The 20,642-nt window shown below is 45.2% G+C and overlaps 1 protein-coding gene across 1 annotated transcript in view; it reads left to right on the plus strand.

Moving 5' to 3' along the window:
- The window catches only part of LOC124301345 (protein timeless homolog), an 88,849-nt gene that overhangs the window by 63,685 nt on the left and 4,522 nt on the right, over positions 1-20,642 (plus strand). The window contains exons 15-21 of the mRNA XM_046756266.1: positions 16,722-16,790; positions 16,928-17,015; positions 17,121-17,319; positions 17,395-17,632; positions 18,058-18,158; positions 19,095-19,194; positions 19,268-19,402. Of these exons, the coding sequence (XP_046612222.1) occupies positions 16,722-16,790; positions 16,928-17,015; positions 17,121-17,319; positions 17,395-17,632; positions 18,058-18,158; positions 19,095-19,194; positions 19,268-19,402 (930 nt within the window). The remainder of the gene's footprint in view (positions 1-16,721; positions 16,791-16,927; positions 17,016-17,120; positions 17,320-17,394; positions 17,633-18,057; positions 18,159-19,094; positions 19,195-19,267; positions 19,403-20,642) is intronic.

A 20,642-nucleotide genomic window follows, 5' to 3' on the forward strand; every position in this document is an offset into this window, starting at 1 on the left:
GGCGGAGTGCAGGAATAACAATACTCTCGTAAATAAGATTAGACCTAAATCCTTCATCAGATTGCTTCAATTAATCCGGGACGCATCTTTACGAGCTGGTGGAATAATTTCGCGCCTATCCTTTGTAGAAGGCACGCACCAAAGGCGGCAAAGGTGCCGAACGTGATGGTATTAATATTGTAAGTAGGGGGGGAGGCAGAAGAAACGACCTACTATAATCAATCAGCGCGTTGCCTTAATCAATTCGACTCTTTATCGGCTAGTCCCGGCTCGCTTTCTCGTTGTTCGAAGCCTGCGATCATCGGAGGCAAAACGCACGGATGCGAGATTCGCGTTTCCCTCAAGCATTCGAACTCGCTCGATTCAAAGCTACACCGAGAGGCGCGGGACTTGGCAGCTTTGAATCGTAACGAGTGAAATGTGCACGGGTGCAAGGATCCTCAACATCTACACGTCGACGCAAAAACCTTCGATTCTCGAGCTTCGTCTAGACTCGAAAGTCTGGTGGATGGAGCATCGATTGGCTGACATTTTATTCTCGTGATAAATTGGGGCTTTCGTACCGCACTCGACGCCTTTCTTATTTTACCTCATCTTGACGTTTTGCACCAGCGTTTACACCCAGGACGGGAGTAGTTTTTTATCACGATGAATGGATCGGGTCGTTTCGCTTTCGGGTTTAAAACGGTGGGTATTTAGCTAAGGTGACGCGTATGCAGACGACGACGTTCAGCCGCCGAGCTCCGGTTATCTAGACACCGTTTTTCTCGAGACGGATGATTGCCATTGCAGCTGACGTCTCCGGGGCGATTTCAACTTGGGCCAAAGCTTTGTCCTCGCGACTTCTCCGACTTTTCCCATTATTGCTGTAGTTTCCCTTCCCGGTGCTCTTGCGCTTCCCCCACACCCGTCAAGGTTTCCGGACGTTTCCTGCCTTCCGGACCTAACGAATAAAATAAACGGTTTGTTTCCACGCTGCACTCGGATCGCAAGGAACGCCCGCTCCAGGGAAGATCAGGGGCTGAGAGGATTGACCGTCGAGTGACGCGAAGTGCCCAAAGCCGAAGGAACAAATCTTGAGCCAGACTTATATCGTAATCCCCGCCGCTTGCCGACAATGGGGAAAAATCATTCCAAGATCTCCAGTCCGCGTCTTCTTCCTGGGCTTTCCGCTTTTTCATGCCCTCTCGAAGAAGAATCCAGAGCCATTGCCGTGACGTTTCCGATCTCCGATTCTAAGCCCGAAAGGGCGAAATTTATAAGAAGCAGGAAGGAGTAAGCGTTGTGCTTTGCGACATCGTGGCCAATGTTCCCTTCCCCGCTGCTCACCCTCGCCTCTCGCACTTCGAACGCGCACCTCATTCGAATGCCGAAATTCCGGGAGGGTGGCGGTGAAATCCCCTTATATTTCAGTCTCACCGTCGTCACTTTTCCCGGCAAGGAATGGCCGCGAGGAACGAAATCTAGTAACTGGAGAAAATGACCTCGTCTACTTTTCCATCTTCCGTTGAACTCAAAAATTTTAAGTTTGCCCCGCGTGGTTTGGTTGGAAATTTTGGAAATCTTTTCTGCAGCAACGATCAGATCCGCAATCGAAATAGATAACGAAATAGAAAAAAAGCTCGTCCTCTATCGTTTGAAGCAAGTTTTTTCCCCAATTTTCACCGGGTATAACATTTGGTAGAATCGTACATTCGCCTGTAGGACAAAATGCAAAACCTCGGCGCCGAGTCGTCCGGGATGAGAGAGCGCTGGAACCAGCAGTCGCCCCGACACGGTTCAATAGAGCATATAAATGAATTAAACCGACACGATATACGAATTTATCTCATCCGAGCTCAGGTGGTAATTTGGTTTGGCTGCCTTGCGTGCTGCGCTTTTCGAGGAGGGTGGAGAAACCCGTTTATGAAACCCCGACGGCTGGCCTCTGGCCAACTGCAGTTGCTGTTTGTATCTACCTCCGACTTGACTAGACGATCACTTTCGACGATCCTCTTTCGCGAAAACGGAACGCTCGGTATGATTTTGCAAAATTTACTTGATTTCAATGTGTGAAAGAGAAAATTTGGAACCACGTTAAAAAGCAGTTTCCTGACCGAAGGCGAAGCGAGGGCGCAGCTTTGGGGTTACAGCTTTCGGAACCCCGTCGACGATAACGCCGTCATAGAGGCAACCTCGTGTCGCATTTAGAACAGGCCTCGGCAAGCGGGAGCTCTCGCATATTAAACACTGCAGGGCGCTAAACTAGCACCGGCTACCGCTATTCCCGTAACAAGCCATCGGGCTTACTGGGACGACCCTGGAATTACCAATCGCTGTCCAAGTTTCATCGAAACGCCGTCCGTATCGCGTCCTTCGCTGCACTAGATTCCCTTCCAGCCCGTATATTTAACCTCTTGCATAGCCGCAGGAGAGTCTATTTGCTCAATCCATGCGTGGGTATCGACCAATTAACGAACAACAAAGTCTCGCCAGTTTTCAGGCTGGTTCTGCAAGCTCTGCTTACGCGCCGCACCTCTTCAATAACGTAATACATGACATATGGAAAAGCCAAGCGGTGCAGTGCCGCCTGGTATTGCTGGCTAATTGTGCGTACACCGTACCTACCCGCCAGTCGCACGGTGCGTGCTCTAATTGGAAAGGCAGAGTTGCATGCAAATGCAGCAGCAACGTCACGTGTTCCGGATGTTGTAACCTTGTGCTGCCGGTGAAGCGGAGCAAATTGAGCGTCGATGGTGCCTGCGGTATTTCGACATTGCCGATGATGCCAATGGCCGCAGGTCGTCGCTTCCTCTTAGAATCTTCCGCAACGCGAGCCGGGATCTTTCGAGTTCCTCGAAGCTCATCCAATGCTCGACTTTACCTCACCGCAACGACGGCTGTTGGGTAAAGCTCGGCGTTTAAATATAACCGGCATTAGAACAATCTCGAACTCGGTACGCCCGGACCTCTCGGGCTTTGTCAGTCTTCCGCAGCTCCGACTTCGCCATTCTCCTTGTTCCGTTCTCCATCTCTCGGCAACCCGGCCCCTGCTGTTGAACGGCGGGCACCCTTGCGGTCAGTTTCTATCTCCTGAGATGCCACCTCCCCTGAAGTCTGACCTCCCATCGCGAATCAAACTTCACAGAAGCACATGCCGCACGCTTTCCAGTCGCCCGAAGAGCGGAGGTCTTGGAGGTCTTGCGGCCTTGTCCTTTCACGCTCGGCCCTCCCGCCCCCTTCGGGACAGGCTTCTTGTAGTCCGACAGGCTTATGTTGGGAAACCCGAGGCCAACCGCAGTGAGCTTTTTACTCGTGATCCGGTTCATTGTTACCGTTGTCATTATTCCTCCTGGTCACTGATAATGGTCTTCTTGTCATTTATCGTGTTCAATGGCTGTCGAAGTAATCGCTGAGGCATGTTCGCCGGTACTGTGTCCTTTCTTTCTACCCTCTAATTTTTACAAATTTACATACTTTATGGAGAGCTACGTTGGCTTTATTTTTTATTGCTTTATTTTTTTTTTTCTCAAGAATCTCCATCATATTACCATAAAACGACACTTAGGATACTACGGTTAAATTAAAACAAATCGAGTCCTCGATATCACCGTTACTTTATTATCATAATCCGCCAATATAAATTTATTGGCACGGTTTAGTGCTCACGTCTTATCCTTCAGACGCTTTAAGAGCCGCGTTCGATCGCTACGTTCGCCTCATCATTTTAGTTTCCATTTTTTTCCCTCGTTCGTTCGTTCGTTTTTTCTTTTTTCTTTTTTCCAACCTATTTTCCCGTCTGCTTGTACACGCCGTTGCGAAGATTGATTCCGTAGATTAGAGCTTCGAACTGAGTAAACGTATCCATAAGCAGATAAAGCAATGATTTGTGCAGAGTTCTCTCCATCCCTCTGAGGATTTAATCAAAACCGAGGCTCGTCCTGTTTTCGTATAATATGACTAAACTCTGCAGATGGTTCGCGTAGCCTGGTGAAATGTTTGGGGATTAGAATCTGCACCCCCCAAGGCTTGTCTCGCCTTGAAACAAACGGCGAACGTCACTCACTCGTGTAATTCCGCGGTTGCGGCTATCTCGTATTTCCTCGATCTCTCTCCCCCTTTATACCTTTTTCTCCCTCGGACGTTGCTCCTCGTTTGGCAAGCTTGAAAGCTCGAGCGCGAGACATAATTGAAATGATTAGGGGTAACAGGGCGCGACTTGAACGGCACCATCATCACGGCGCGAGTGATTGCAAGCGTGACTTCCGGGGCGCCGCGCGCCATCTTGACCGGCCCATAAGGGACAAAGTTTCTCCTCCTAGGACGAATATAACGAGGAAAGAAGAATGACGCTGTCGTCCCGGACGTCCCGGAGGAAGGCCGGGCGCACGTGCAACGGAAAGATTAAGCGAGAGTCGGGAACGACGCAAGCCGAGCAGAAGGATGCAGGACAGGGAAGTAAATCAATTTAGGACTAAGGCCGGAGGTGGTCCGTCCGTCGCTAGGCAAGCCGAGGTGAGGCGAATTCGAGGCTCCTGCCTAAAGAGAATATCATAACTCGGCGAGAGGAGGGGTGGGGACGGGCGGGGAGGAGCGGAAGAGGAAGGAGGGAGAGGAGGACGCCCTCCCGTGAACCTGCGTCATCCCCTAATCCTCCGTCTCCTTTTTCTCTCGAACGCCTTCTTGATGTACGACGACGTTGAAATAGTCTTATCCGTCAGCCCTTTTACGGCAATAAAGAGGCTTGTTTGAATCCAGGGTAGTTTCCATTGGAATTGCCGTGATTCTTTCACTCGCTTCTCTCTCCTTTGCTCTTTTATATTTTACCTTCGTTTTTTTTTTTTTTTTTTTTTTCTTTCATCTTGCCTCATTCTTTCTATTTTTCTTCTATTCCCTGTTCTCCAATAACAGGCTCAAACTTATCCTACTTCTTGACGAGTGAGCACCTATATACATACATGGGGCATTCCACGCCGACTCAGTAAACGGTTGAACATGACATTTTTTAATTTCATCAAGGAGTTTTACTGAGTTAGTGCGACCCCTGTAAAGCTTAAAAAAAAAAAACATTTGGTTTCCTAAACGAAGCATTTTCACGTAAAATTGAGAGTGGAACCTCGTTGTTTATTTATTATTTTTTTTAATCATTTTCTTCTATTTTCACACCTTTCTCTAGAGTGAACATTTTAAAAACGCAGTCTTGTTATGCAGCAGTTTTTTATAGCGTTGAGTCTTCTATCTCAAGTAGGTATCTACTATACATTCTGCCATTTTGTTTGCACTTTTTTCCTCCCAACAGCCAAGTACCAGCTCACCGAAGTCCATCCGAAGAATTTTGGTGAAACAATGAAGTAGCTTATTTGAAACAATAGTGAAACGTGAACGCTCGCGACTCGCCTCTCGGTAAAAACGTTGCATAAAAGTTTCGCCTCTATTTGGCTACAACGAGGCTGCCACTATACTCTGTCGGACAGCTCGGCGACGAACTTTTGTCAGTAAAAACTGGGCGACAACTGTGGTGAAGTATTTTTTACAGTCAGCTCGGTTTAAATGAGAGAGTTGTTACCCCGGGAGTGAGAACAAAAAAAAAAAGAAAAAAATATAGAAAAGAAACTACCCACCATAGCGCAAAAACATCTGACGAACTTTCTTGCCAACATTCCCAAAATTCTCCAATACACAGTTGAATCTGATCTTTTGTGAAGCTGGACATCAAGAATCTAAGAATTGCATAACAAGCACAATATTAACTGTAAAATAATGAAACAAGCGCTTCGTTCCGGTGAAAAGAGGCAAACAACTTTGTACTTTTATCACAGCCCTGGAACCACGGTCCGGACGTCAACGTTCTTCGAGAGGAATTCGGAATTTTGTTGGAAACATCAACCTCTACCAAACACCCAGAATCTTTGTCACCCATGGGCAAATCCTCGCACGGCTACTGCTTGTCCTTTCCTGCTGCATATTTTCCCTAACTTCATTTTCCTCACGAAATTCACCGTCCATGTTGTGAGAAATTTTTCAAAGGGTCTGTCGCTCTCCGTGGTTTATAGGTGTGAACCGAAAAGGGAAAGAGAATAACGCCCGAATAAGTGGAACGCTAGTAAAGAAAAAAATAGAGACTCCCAGAACGCGGAGAATTTAATAGATCGTTCGGATTCGATCCGCGGGGTTTGTCCCGAATTGTAATGGCTGATAATAGCTTTTTTATGTCACTAAGAGCCGAGTTATTAACTATATACCTACCGTTTATTTGGAAAGGTTCCAAAAAGCTAGCAAGATTCCCGTCGCCCGTAATAAAATTTCTCCTGTATATCGTAAACCTCGGGGTTCTGGAATCGTGCCTATAATCACCCCCATACATGCAGCGCAAAGTATTCTCTGCCACTTGCCATCGCCGGCGTCTGCGCTACTTAGCACTTCCTTCTTTTCAATTTACGGCCTATCCTTGTTTCTCGAAATTCGATTCCACGGAACATTTTTCATCTCGCGAACTGAACGTATAGTGAAGAAAAACAATCGTCTCTGCGATACTTGGTGATAATCATCCACGTATTCCATGAATTTCTATAGGTTTTGCGTACAGCCATTGCACAGTTCAGCGCATTGATGATTCGCCTGCAAACGACGATTCCGATAGCGTCCATTATTCCATTTCGTTTCATATCCATCGAATCTAACGATGCTGAGAGAGCCGAATCGCTTCCCTCATCAGCCGCAGACATCCCGGTTGCTGAATTTACATTCTCGACTAGGCCAAGCCTTTCGTCCAATACAGAGCTTGCAAGCTGACGATGAGTATTTCTGACGCGAGGTTGATCTGCTTTCTCGCGGTGAGAAAATATCTCGGGACAAGGGCGGGATTGATATGATGAGAATCTATCGGTATAGTCTTGGAGAGAAGCAAACTGCCGAGAGAATAATAGCCATTTTATGTGACTAAAAACGGCGTTGTTATCAAGCGCCTAGTTTATTTGGTAACCTTCCAAAACCGAGCGTAGATGGGTATGCATGTGTAGTAAGATCGTTGTCGCCTCGTATGAAATTGCTCTCGCGGAATATAAGCTCAAACGTAAACTTCGAGCGTATTCGCATAGCTTCCACAATCACCGCAGACCGACGGAAAAGCGTCTCGACGTTTTTTTTTCAACTTGCTTTCATTTAATTGCCGATTCTCGCTTAATTTGCGTTCATTGGAAGAAGCAGGTACCCGTGTTTTTCCACTCTTTGTACGACAAACTTTTACACACCGGACCATTTTCCTCCACTTGGAATCGATTAGCACGCCGAATGGGCGGTCTATTCCGGACCGCGTGCGGGATATAGACGCGGGCACAATGATGCTGAGTATAATACCCCGCGGCGTTGGCGAAAGTTCAATCCATTCACGCGCGGTAATTAGGAATTTCATACCGTAGGCTGAGGCTTAAATTAAAACCGTAAATGCTGTGGGTAACGGGTGTGCCGTGGCTGGATGGCTGGATGGTTGTTTGGCTGGTTGGTGTGCGGCTGCCCAGTTATACCGAGGAGGGATCAGCAGCTAAATTATTCATGGATTTACTTAAGTTAAGGTATTATATTATACGGTACATTGGGTTTGTGCGGTAGTTATTAGGGCTTATACGCCCGGAATAGGGTTACCCGATTCCGGGACATACACTTGTCTCAATGTTTCGTGTACAGCTACGCAACGAGATTGGTAATCGTCACTGTGGGCATGATAATTAATACTCCGGTACAGGGATAGTATTCGTACCTGATTGCGTTATTTATGTGATTAAAATCACCCTCGGAATTCACCCTCGCCGCAAACCATCGCACGAACCTGTTTATCCCAATTCTCGACGTGCCGTCGGGAGAAACGACATCTCAAAATATCTCTTATTATTATCATCACCGTCATTTTCAGAATTTCGTGTCCAATAATACTCCTGGCCGGGTTAGGTACGTGGGGCCGAGGATTTTGCCCTGATCTTTCCGTCAAGGCGGATGAAATTATTACCACGTGACGGTGAAATCTCTCTTCGAAGTATATGAGAGACGCACGTGGAATGAATACGAGTGTTGGCCTTTTTGCCGGGCTACAGTCAGACTCTAGAACTATGCCAAGTTTCTGCAGCGGTCAACTAGGGATATTTACTCGGTTTCTCGGTTCAATCTGTTTTTTTTTCTCCTTCTCCCTCTTTCTCTCAATTCAACCCTTTTTTGGAGGGTGACGGAACGCCGAAGAAAATATAACGCGGCTTGGAATCACGGTTGGATTTACGAATAGCTTCGACCTCCAAATTCACCCTCGCACCATTTTCTGCCCACCTTTCTGCGCGTATCATGTCTCTCTCTGGTTCCAGTTTTCATTGCTACACGTGTGGCTTCAACCTTTACGTACCCATTTATTGTATCTATTGTGCTTAATTTTTTATTTCTATTTTTTTTTTTTTTTTTGCTTCAAATTTATTTCATTCAGATCGTTCTATAGAAAATCAGAAACCATTCTACGGTTATTTTCAGAAGGGTTAGAAAAGGGTCCACAGCTCCGGACCGAGTGTCAAATATAGTTTCAGACCGTGTATAGGCGAAGGTTGGAAAAATTTTGAATTCGAAATACCGATCGATTTGACTTTTGACGAATTTTCAAAGCTTGGAAAAGCTTGTCGGTAAACTAAGTGAAATCAGAACCGAGCGTGGCTATGAGTCGCGTAAATTTGACGTGACCAGCCGAAATAACGGGATGATGATATTGAGGTAATCACGAGCAGTTTGCTGAATTTGAAACACTCGCGCTTCGCATCCTCGCGTGCCTTGTACGTGAATTGACGTATAACCCGGAAGAAAGTGGGCGGGAGGATGAAAAAAATAAATTGCCCCGAAGCCCAACTTTTCATGACCTTTATAATATAGTTGGCGTGATGGACGAGAAGCGGGTGCTGTGAGATCCTTCGCGGTCCTCGCGCGGGTGAAATGCCGAGCGAAAGCTCCCTGTAAAGCCCTATTTACTAGGTTACACCCTTGCCGCGCCTATTGTTTCTGCTTAATTATCCGTAAAATAGCCTATCTCCTTTATGGCCATTTATTACTCGCCCTCCTCTATTTACCTATACGAACGGCTCGGCGGCATCAACACATGCCGTCGAAAGCGATATTCGTTCCGAGGGTAAATTAGCCGGTGGTCTGGACCATACAAAGCACCAACCGACCGCCGGATAAGGCGGGGTATGCTAAACTTGCGGATCATCCCCTCTATCTATACTCCTTGAATTATTCCGGCCGTCCGATATCATCCCGTATCATGCCATGTGATTTATAAAATATGCGAATGTAAAGCGCGTGAAATTTTTGTAAAGATATTCGTCAAGTGCATTTTGCTGTGCCTAGCGAATAAAATTGAGAATCATTCTTGCCGATCTGATCACAAAAAAATTCTTGAAAAAAATTTTATAAACAAATTCAAGAATCTAGCCACGAGCTAAAATTTTTTTAAAACTATAAACAATCAAGCCCTCAACTCAAATTGCTACAAGTGTTTTTATTATCTTGAAAAACAAAAAGAAAGAAAAAAGCAAATCTAAAAATAGGTTTTGAACCGTCCAAGCTTTCGTCCCTGCCCCGAACCTCAGGCGAGGCGGCAGACGTGCGGGGATCGATTGATCCTCGCGAACGCCAACACCTTGCGTAAAGGCCCTCGACATCGCCCACACCTCCTCCCATTTCGAAACGACGCAGGCATACGCAGAGAAACGTTTCGTATTAATTATTTATAGTAATGTGATATTGATCCGTCCGGCTTAACGCTGGGCTCTGGAGCTACCCCGCCCTTTTCGCCTCTGCCTCCGCCATGCGCAGCGTTCCGGTCGCTCTGCCCCTTTACTCGTTATATCCGGCATTCATCGTACGCGAACTTTGCGCTACAGCATGAAATTCAGATTTTTCATTTTGCCTTTTTTCGGTTTTTGCAAAGGGCTTGAAGCTTCTCACCATGTTTACAATCTCTCCCACGCCTCCGGTTTACTCAGGTTCTTGTAAAACTTTATTGAATTTTTACGGGCAGGTTACTTTTTACAAGAAATCGTTTCCATTTTAGTCGGCTTATTTCGACCCAGCCATCTTGAAATGTGAGTGTTTTCCATTTCAAGCATGTGCGGTTTGACCGATTGTCGAAGAATAAGGAACGTGTATTGTAAAGATATAATTCGGATAAAGGAAAGGTTTTGAAAGTTGTAGTCGGCTTACGAATCGGGCAAAGGATACACTTGTTCGTGCAATTTTTACGGTTATAACAAAACTCTGTTCCCCTTTATCGCAAACCTAAAGCTCCATACCTGCAATCCGTATTTTCTTCATGTAACATTTTCATTCGACCGGATTCGGTATCTAATCCCTTGTAATAAAATTTTATAAAATCCTCGAAACTTTCTCGCTACCGGGAAATCCGCATAGTTTGACGAAATTTCGAAACCTGCTTCCCGCATACAATCATGGTGCAGGACATTTTCCGTCGCATTAGCGTTTCAATGCGACCCCGGTCTCGGTACATTATCTCTTATTTTTATCTTTATTTTCGTTCGTTATGAAACAACATCACGGCAAACTCGCAGAGTGCAGTCCCTCAACTCCCCCGGATGTACGCACAATTATCTCCGATCTATTTCGGCGGCGTTCTTCGCCATTAGCTTCTAATTACTCTCTCTCTGGTTGCTACCCGCTTTCGACCCTCTCCACCCTCTTCACCCTCCCCGGATTCCGACCCCCCACTGAAGCCCCATTGAACGCATAAACGCGCCTGCACAGGGAGCATAACCGAGAACCTCGGCAAAGGGTCGCTCGCAGGGAGACGCGAATTTTCGAAACTCGGACTGTGTTTGCCCCTATCTAGTATCCTCTGAGGCTGATCTCTGTTGCTGGGTAGGGATTTGCTTAAATCAAAGCAGACCAGCCGCGCTAACTCGACACGATCTATGAATGCCGCCGAGATTGCAAAGGCAAAGATAAGCGCCGACTTCCTCATTTTCTTGAAACATTCCGACCCCTCGTCGTCTCTCCGAAATCAAATTATCCGTACCAAACGCCAAACTCTCGGTAGATCGTTACAATTTCTGCAACCTGCGCCCTTGCGGTATTTTTCCTTCTCTTTTTATCTTCCTCTCATTTTTGTTTTGCACACGCTCTCATTTCCTGATTTTAGTCAAAATTACACAACGTGCCTCGGTGTAATGCTCCGCGTTGTTGGTATCTCGGCGGTGATAATCAAGAGCGTAAATACCGAGGGAAAAATGCTGATTCTCGAAACATGCACTCGAGGGAAGCTTAGAAACGAGTTTCGGGAAAATTCACACACTTTCGGTACGTGACATGCAACGGCAGAAGCGACTCCGTAAACCGCGGTAATTTAACAACGCGCATTGTTGTGTGTATAGTTATGGTGAAATCAGGCCGTGGTAAGCCGGGATAGGTTCCACTTTTGACGGGGGCTTATGCATTAATATATCGGCATGAAAATTACTCGGTTTTAACCAACCGGGATGTATCCCAGCCATGTTCATTGTCCATCACCCGAAGGGCTCATACAACCGTTGGTCGATTAATGAACTCTCGATGATGGTTTTTTTATTGGGAAAGGATATCAAATGGACGGCCAGAGGGCGAAAATTTCACCAGAATTGCGGTGCGTTGAACAATTTCGGAGTAACAACATTTTTTATTGAGGTAGGAATAGCCGGATTTGGACAGCTAAAAAAAAAAAAAAAAATTACGGGGAATTAGTCCTGCGTTGTCAAGTTGAAATTCTTCAAATTGAAATTCACCAAAATGCCGGAATTGGTCGCGTTCAATTTGTCATCCTTCAAGAAGGATCAAGAAAGTTTAGTGTCATTTTCAACGGTGTAAATTATTTTACCACTGTTATTACAACAGTCTTGACAATTTTATCGAGCGTTGTACAAACGTCAGCCTTATTCTGTTACTTAGTCGTAGCAATATCAGATATGAACTGTTGTTAGTACAATAGCGTCATGGGTATTATACAGGGTGGGCAATAAGAAAAAAAGAAGAAAAAAAATGACCGATTTGAAACGTGAATAAAATCCGAACGCGTTGACTGATTTCCGAAAAATTTATTTTGCCTCAAACTGGAAGAATGAAATTTTCATGACGTCTTTTAAAATCTGAAAAATCTTCATTCGCTACTGAGATACACGCTCTTAAAAATCTAAAATCGAAACAAATGATAAGCACAATGTTGTAAATTTTTTTGGCAATGAATTGAAGTAAAATAAATGAATCCTTATCAGATACCCGATCGACGCGAAACGAATTCAGCCTGATACTTTATACATAACAGTAATATTTTTTATAACCCGTAGTTTAATTAGCATACAATTTTGCTTTTCGTCGCATCATCGAAATATAATATATCTATAGACTCACGTACACCAAGTGCAGGTACACCGACGCGAAAGCAGGGAAATTTTTCTACGGGATTTTTGACCGCCCCGAGGTCCCCCAAATGAAGTATCATCGTTATCACTCCACAGCCCCCGGCGAGCTGCCGCGTCGGTATTATGCGGTTATATTATCGGCGTAATAAACGTTGCATAGAGAGAGCGAGAGATAGAGAGAGAAGGAGAGATGGGGATGGGTCTGTGCGTCGGCAGAGGCGAAAGGCAGCGTTGGTCCGCGATGTAATTTGTGAGCGGATAATTATCGCTCGTGCATGGTCTACCCGGGCTTATACCTATAGGTACGAGTATTTTCGAATGATACGTGTAGGTATCTGGATCGGGGCGTCGACCCTCGGCCGGAAGGCTGATAGCGCCTGCACGTTGGCGGAAATACGTACTCCGTACAGAGAGTACGTCCATCCCTTCCGCCTCTCGCAAAGCTTCGGGAAAAAACGGGGACCAGATACACGCGTGTCCTCCACCTTGGAGAAAATCACCCGGATAAAAAGCCACTCCGGGAATTGCTAGGGGTGTGCGAAAAACACGCGATCTTATGTGAGACAAACGGAAGCTTTCTTCCCTCTCGTTACCATGCAGCAACCTGCAGAGTGCTTTGCGGATGAAGGGGGGAAAATATAAAGGCGTTTCAAACGTCGTGCAGACGAATATTTCGATGGTATTTGATCAGGTTTCACAGCTGTCCTCGAACGTTTATAGAGAATTTATAGGTTACACTTCAACCTAGTCTTGCAGGGTAAACCTGGAATTGTCTGGGGATTTTTAATTTGGTCATGGAGAAAACAAATTTTCAGTAACTTAATAGAACTGAAAAAATGTCAGGGAGAACTAGGTTTTAGGTCCTGGAAAACCTGCAAATGTAATGGAACTTGTTTCCCAAAAATTTGTGGTCAACCCTGTCTTAGTTTCCTCTTCGGCTGGATTCTAACGCCTGTTTTAGCGTCTAATCGGAAAGCACCATAGCCAAAGCCCGCGCATCCTGCGGGAGAAGCTCAACGAACTTTGGGTTTAGACAGCCGTTGAATCGTCCAGAGCTCAGGGTTAGCAAAACAGAGCCTCTAGATATGGTTTATCCTCGTTCCATTCTCCGCGGTGAAACTCGGAACGATTTGGCGGCTGACGCAAAGCTTGACTTTGCTAAACGCAAAGTTTGCTCTTACTCGTCGTCTCGTTGTAATTCGACTTGGATGGGTTAAGTGTGTGTTAAATTTCCCCGCTGGTGTATAAATTTTCGCTTCAAGTACGCACCTGCCTGCAGCTGAGGATCAGGGAAAAACACTTGATTACGGACTGTCAACTTCTTGCGGTTGAATACGAAATGATTTCAATTCCGTTATTCCGACGGCCGACGCGAGCTTCGCGAGGTAAAGCTCACCGAGCGATACCCGCAACCCTCAGCGACGACATCCCTTTTAATCGCAACGCGTCAGACTAATCTTCGGCCTATACTAGCTAAAGCTTTTAAGGTAACATCGGCCCGTTGATCCTCCGGTCCATTTATCTTAGAAAGCAATTAACTACCCGAGGGACAAGAAACCGTGTGTAAAAGACGCCCTGCTTCCCTATCTTCCCCCTTAGTCTTCCAAATTGGTCCTTCGTACAACTCGTTAGTAGGCACCTTTGAAACGAAAGGCTTGATCGAAAATTTTGACATCTCTAAGCTTGGATACTTGGGTACGTACTAGGGCGGTCCTTGAAAATATAACCCCAAAATGCACTTGATATTGCCACATTGGATCTACTATTTTGAATTTTGTAATTTCGAGTTCAGATTCGTTATCAGCGACTTGAGAATCCCCTAATGCGAAATTTCATCGACATCCGTTCGGTACATTTGATGTGCCCCTGGAAGGGTTGAATGGAATCCATCCTCTTTAGGGCACGAGTTAGTGTTGAGATAAAGATGTGAAAAAATTACAGAATTATTTTGGAACTACATCGAGCCGATTTTGAGGGTGAGCCGATCAAAATTCAAAAATGACCCTTTTAATGACCACCCTGGTACGTACATATCAGCAATATACAAATACACGCATTATGGGTGTATGGAGCGGGTTGACTTTGTTTTTTCACGAACCGAAAGGTCGACGCGTCCCGCTGGTTACGGGTCAGGGGATTTATAACCCTCACGACCGAGAAGACGGCCAAGTCAGCGCTGCTAAAAAAAAGATGGGCGTCAGGGAGCGGGGGTGATGCGGAAATTTTGTATTCAGCCAACATCTCTGGCCAGCACTACTATTACGCTGGTAACTACTTATTCAAACTGGACCGTCTAAACTGCTGGACCGACTACCTTTCCGGTTCTTCGTGGTCTCGGCCCTCCTCCCTTCCAACCGTTGACAACCAGGACACGTCGCCGAGGGTTCCGCGCCCTGACCTTTTCTTTCTTCTTATCCATCTCTCCCCCAGCCTCGCTTCAGCCGTCGTTTTTACAGCCGTTCTCTCTCTCTCTCTCTCTCAAATCCGGTCCGCCTCTTCCTCGTTATCCGTCGCCAACTTTATACTTCATTTTCCATTCTGCATTTCGCATTTCTCACGTTGTTGTTATTTGTGTTTGCTGAAACGTTGACGCAGCTTCTTTGACCTTATTAGCAACGCAGAGCAACGGAGGCGGAGCTTGAGCAACGTATGCTATTCCGCATATTTATTTAAGCTCGATATAATGAAGTCTCGACTTTGAAGTTCGTTGAATAGTTACCTTCATGTTTCGTTTTTTGAACGGATGCGTCCAGTACGAACTTTATTAATCAGATTCCGCGCACGAGCAACGCGGCTAATAAAGTATCGAGATATATTATCTGGAAACAAACATTTGGAAGATAGTAACGTTACTATAACGATTAATCTTTAAATCTAAGTTTCTTAAAAGGGGTTGCAAATTGTACTACAGTGAATTTCTTTCCAGTCCTTTTTTACGATAACGTTACCAATTACAACCTCGTTGAAAACAAGATATTTTCGTATATGCCATGTACACTTCTCCCGATATCCTGTCCGTATTATCGAAACGAAGACAGAAATAAAGAGGAAAGTAAGAAAAGGTAAAGCGGGCCAGATTAAATCACTTTGATAAATCTAATCAAACGAGCAAACCACAACCGACTAAAAGTCGCTCTCTCGCTCATGTGACCCAATCCATTACGCACAGACCAATTCTGCTGCTCGGTTCGCTATCGAGCTAATCAGATTGAGCCCTGCTCTTTCTACTTTCGATACTCGTATACCGACGGGCTACAACCGTGCGTCAAAAGTTCTAACTTGCAAGATTATTCGCAGCTTATGCGGAATTAACTTACGACAATAATCGTAGTCATAATCGTAATCGTAGTTTCACCGGCTTCCGAAAGTAATCGGTACTTGAACGCGAAGCGTAGCTACGTGCCAGAAATCTATGGCAACAAATACTGTAGCAGACAATTGCCGTATGAAATATTTTTGCAAGCTATACCTGCTCGTTTGCGTTCACCCTTGTAGTATAAGGTTGGCAGACCCTCGTCTCGGTATCGTGACTCCTGAATCTTTTACGAGCCTATCCACCCGTTGAGTATGGAATTGTTAATGTTACCGAATTCGCGAATCCAGCATTCGTTCTCTGTGCATTCGAAAGTACGGGTAGAAAAGGCAAAGGCTGGATTACTCGAAAGAGAGAGGAGCAAAAAGTACAAAGGGATTTTTATTCAGGGCATGTAACGTCAGAGCCAAAAGTGTATCGAGTAACTTGTTCGAAAGATCCAGATGCTACCGACGAGTTTATCCAGTTGAATCTGATTAGAATCATAATTTACCTACCCTTGATGCGTAAATAAATTACAAACTAAACTTGGACTGTCAAATTTCGACTGTCGAATAATGGACCAGATATTTTAAAACTTGTCTCGAAGCGCGCTCGCTGCGGCAACGGAATATATAAAGGGAAGAAAATGAGCCTGAATTTTGCAAGTGGGTAGAATGGCAACCGTATAACAAATACATCGTGCGTTTAGCTTCAACGCGATACCTCTGCTAATATTTATATACCTGTACCCATATACCTATACATATAACGTAGGTACTTAGGAGCGTGTACGCGCGTGTAAACGAGTCAAGTCTAACAATAAGTGCGTTCGCATACACGCGGCATTGTGTTTATAAGTGCGGATGTATGTATTGAAGTTTGCTTTAAGCTACTGCGAAATTGGTTGACGTTAATCGAAGGAGTTGGTTAAAGTTAGTAGTAGGCAAAATTTGAGATTGTTTGAACTGTGTCGAGGCGTATTACAACGACAACCTTGCTTTCACGTTCTGCTTCAGCTGCTGAGGAGGAAGTGATGCTTGGGGGACGTTCCGCGCAAGGAAACAGCCGTGAGAATTCGGAGAACGGTAAGGTTCCACCTGCTCATTCGCTTTCCGTAGTTATTCTCTTTTAAGCTGCGTGTGTTTCTCCATTTTACACTCAACGTTCGTCGCTTCGTTCTGCGACTCATCCATTCGCATTGATATTTGATCTGATATTACAGAAGACAGTCCCGACGACGAGGAAGATGAAGATGCCGAACAACCCCACGTCGAGGAGACAAACTTCAGTTTCACCGACTTCCTCTATCGGTGGGTAGCTTTTATTTCTATTTACAGTATTTACTTTCGCATCCGGAATAACTTCGTTGAATACGATAGAATTTTCATGGCGAATAATCCGCTTGACCGAAACAGGTTCGTGAACGTGAAGGTCGTAAAATCCTGTTCCATACTCCTGAAACAGTTTAAGGAAAATACGGCTGATGTTAATCACTGCACGGTTAAACTTCTTCACCGCATTGCTGTACAGTGTAAAACGCCGGCGATGTTATTCCAGGCATCGATATTCCGAACATTTCAAGAGATTTTGGCGTCTAAGAATCCAGAACACACGGTGAGTGAGGATCAGCGACGTCATATCCCCGGGCTTTGTTCCATCAACCGCAGTCTGGCAAAATTCTATTTTCAGGAATTGGCAAAGTTCGCTACCTTCATTGTGAGAAAGTTCGCCGAAGTGGCGGAAAAAAATCCCAAGGCCTACATGGAGCTATTGTTTTGGAAAACGACCCGGGAAGCGACCGAAATGGTCGAAGGCTACGGGGTCGAGGTCGAAAACAAGAAAGTCTCGCGTGGGGTATGGACGGATACCGAGGAAGATGAGCTTCGTACCCTGTTCATGGAACATCAGACAAAGAAATATAGCGAAGGTAAACCAACGCCCCGCAATCTAAAAATAATGCCTAACGGCAGGGAGAAAGGAAGATAGAATAAAGGAAAAGAAATAATAATAATTCAACGTCAAATAGTCCACAAAACCAAGCCCCGAATCTCTCTCTCTCTCTCTCTCTCTCTCTCTCTCTTTTTCCCTCTCCCTCATGGTGTTCCCGAGAAAAAATTCATTAATAATTCGTCAGAATTTATTATTTGCGAAGTTTTTATTCTCCTCCTCTCGCTCTATATGTATATAAGGGTTGACGGGCACAAGATTAACGACGATACCAGAGAGTAAAATAAAGTTAATGGATAGTGCTAAAAAGTTCTCTCTCATTTCTCTCTGTCCTATTGTCATCCCGCCACTTCCATTTTCTCTCTCTTACACTTGAAAATTTGTAACGACGATTTTCCTCTTTAGACCTGGTGGATTGGCTGTTGAAGAACATAATCAACGACAACCGCACGAGACGAGGAGTCATCAAGAAGTTGAAGGAGATGAGTCTGATAGTAAATTCAAAGGTGAGTCGACGGCGACGTCTTTATACTCGAAACTCCTGGACCAGGCACTACACAGATCTCGACGAGATGCTTGAAAACAAGGGAACCTCGATTAGCGGGCTAAGCTTTCGTCTTTAAGCTCGCAACTATCCTCACCGAAAAGCTCGACTGTCGAGCTGAGAAAGTGCGCTGTTGAGTATCTTTGAAAATTTACATCCCATCTGCATCTCCGGGCGATAACATTCGGTCCGTAGTTCTTTTTCTTTCCGACCTCAACGACGTGCACGGTTACTACTGCTCTCTGCTCTCATTAGAGCCAGCCAAGCGTCTGCTAATTGCGGCCTTGCCGCCTCCTCGCGAATTGATAAGTGGAACAGGCAAAGCTGCAGTTTCTCTCCGAATTGTCACCCGCTGTCAAAAATAAATTGAATCGAATTAACATAACAATGACAGTTCGGGGATCCCTGGATTTATACGTTCTCTTTCACTTTTTTCTTACAATTTACCTAATCCAAGTCGAATGTCGTCGCGAAAACGACGGAGAAAACATCGGAGGGGCGATCAACTGTCTACACGATGAAAAAGTTTTAGGGGTTGAGAATTCCGATTGAAATTATATAGGTATATTATATATCTATATCTACGATGCGTTGGGCTTTTAAAGACGCGTTAGCCTACTTCCGGTAATATTATATACTATATAGATGATTTATTGTTACCGGCTCAAGTTTCTGCCCCCAGCGTGTTTGTAATATTGATATCGATTTCCCTAACTGCGGGTTTCGCTCGAAGGGTGCAATAATTTCGTTTGAAATAAATTCCTCGAATAGGTATATTCGCCACGTGATGTCTTCATTAAGGGGGCAGTTTTCTCGTAGTTGTAAATATTCAAAGACTTCTCCAAGCAAACTTGTAGAAGCACTTCGAACCAGAGTATAAAAATCTATGATATTTCAGGCGGTGCGAAACGAAGTGCAGAAGAGATTGCCAAAGGAATGGGGCGAGGAGGAGAAAGCTCAGCTTGCGGAGATCTGGGAAGTGGTGAAGGACGACAACGGTAGGTTTTTCAGTCACATCGCGGGTCTGCGAATGCGAATTGCATTAACGAGCTCCTCTTCTCCTCTCCGTAGATCCGATCGATATGATATACACAGAGCTGAGGGTGAAACGACCAAAGTCAAAGATCAAAGATAAGCTACTCGAGTTGGGACTGGCCAAGGATCGCAAGGAGCTACGGAAGAAACGCATCCTGAAAAACGTCTCCGGTGAGTCTAAGTGACGGTTGATTTTCTCCCACCCAGAAGAGCAAAAACGAACCTAACCAAACCTGCTGCATCCAATCTAAAGCCCAAATCCTAAATCCTAAATCCAACCCGACTCCTCTTTCCATTCAATTTCATTCGCGTCTCTTACTTCTGCGCCACGGTCGCGGCTCTATTCGACTGTCTTGTTCAATCAATTCTCCCGTAACCTGATTGTCAAGGATTGCGTGGAATGAACCAACTTCCGTCAGGGATGAAAAAGAATAAAGGGTGTTGAGGAAAGATGGAGAGGTATACAGAGAAGGAAGGGAACAAAACCGGGGTCACTGCCGATCAATTTACAGACGACGTGGAGTGCAGGGTGCGTTCCCTCGTCCGTTATACACACCCCGGTGCGCCTCGTGCTTCTTACTGCTACCGGCCGCATCTCTTCGGTATTTCTCACTTATTCTACCGGAAATAACCTCTTCTTCGTACTTCTGCAGAATAATAATCTCCGTCGCTTTATGTGGTACCGATAACCAACGAAAATCGTTTAAGTCGAGAAGAATTTTTACCTGTACATTATGTGCTTCGATTCCGTGCTTCCCGATGGAGAAAAAACAAAACTAGCAAGGTGTACACTGCGTGCCTACTTTCCGGGTGAAAAGAAGGAGGGAGAATTTCATTTCGTTGTAAAAATCGATGTTTGACAGCTGCCTTTGCTTGTTTGGGTAGGATATTTTAATTAATTATGAAGCGTGGCCGTATTGTAATCGATACCGTAGGGGAGGCGAAAAATAATGAGCATTGTTGAAAAAAAAAGTAACCATCGAAAGTAAAGCGCCTGCACTTGAATAAAACTCATCTGGCAATGAGAAGTTGGGTAGAGAGTTGTTCGAATTTTGCCCGGAGAGGCTCTTTGCACCCCTTGGCGGCAGCTCCAGGAGCGATTCTTGTTGCGTCGCGTCGTTCTCTGGATCGGTGTTATTTCGTCCCCCAGTCTCCGCCTCGTTTCTTAAGTGACTCAATTTGAATATTTCATTACAACGTACGCAAATGGCTCTTATGCTCACCTCCGATGCCTTTGTCCATACCTTGACGGTTATATCGCTGGCACACCTAAGTGCACAGCTATACTCGCACTATAAATATGTTATATGGGATATGGGGACACGCACCCTAGCTATTCGTAATGTACCCTCTCAAGCCTTAGGATGCGATCGAGTTATTCCCTCGGCAGCCGAGTATTCGGTTGCGCGAT

The sequence above is a fragment of the Neodiprion virginianus genome, chromosome 1, assembly GCF_021901495.1.
Source record: "Neodiprion virginianus isolate iyNeoVirg1 chromosome 1, iyNeoVirg1.1, whole genome shotgun sequence".
Taxonomy (NCBI): domain Eukaryota; kingdom Metazoa; phylum Arthropoda; class Insecta; order Hymenoptera; family Diprionidae; genus Neodiprion; species Neodiprion virginianus.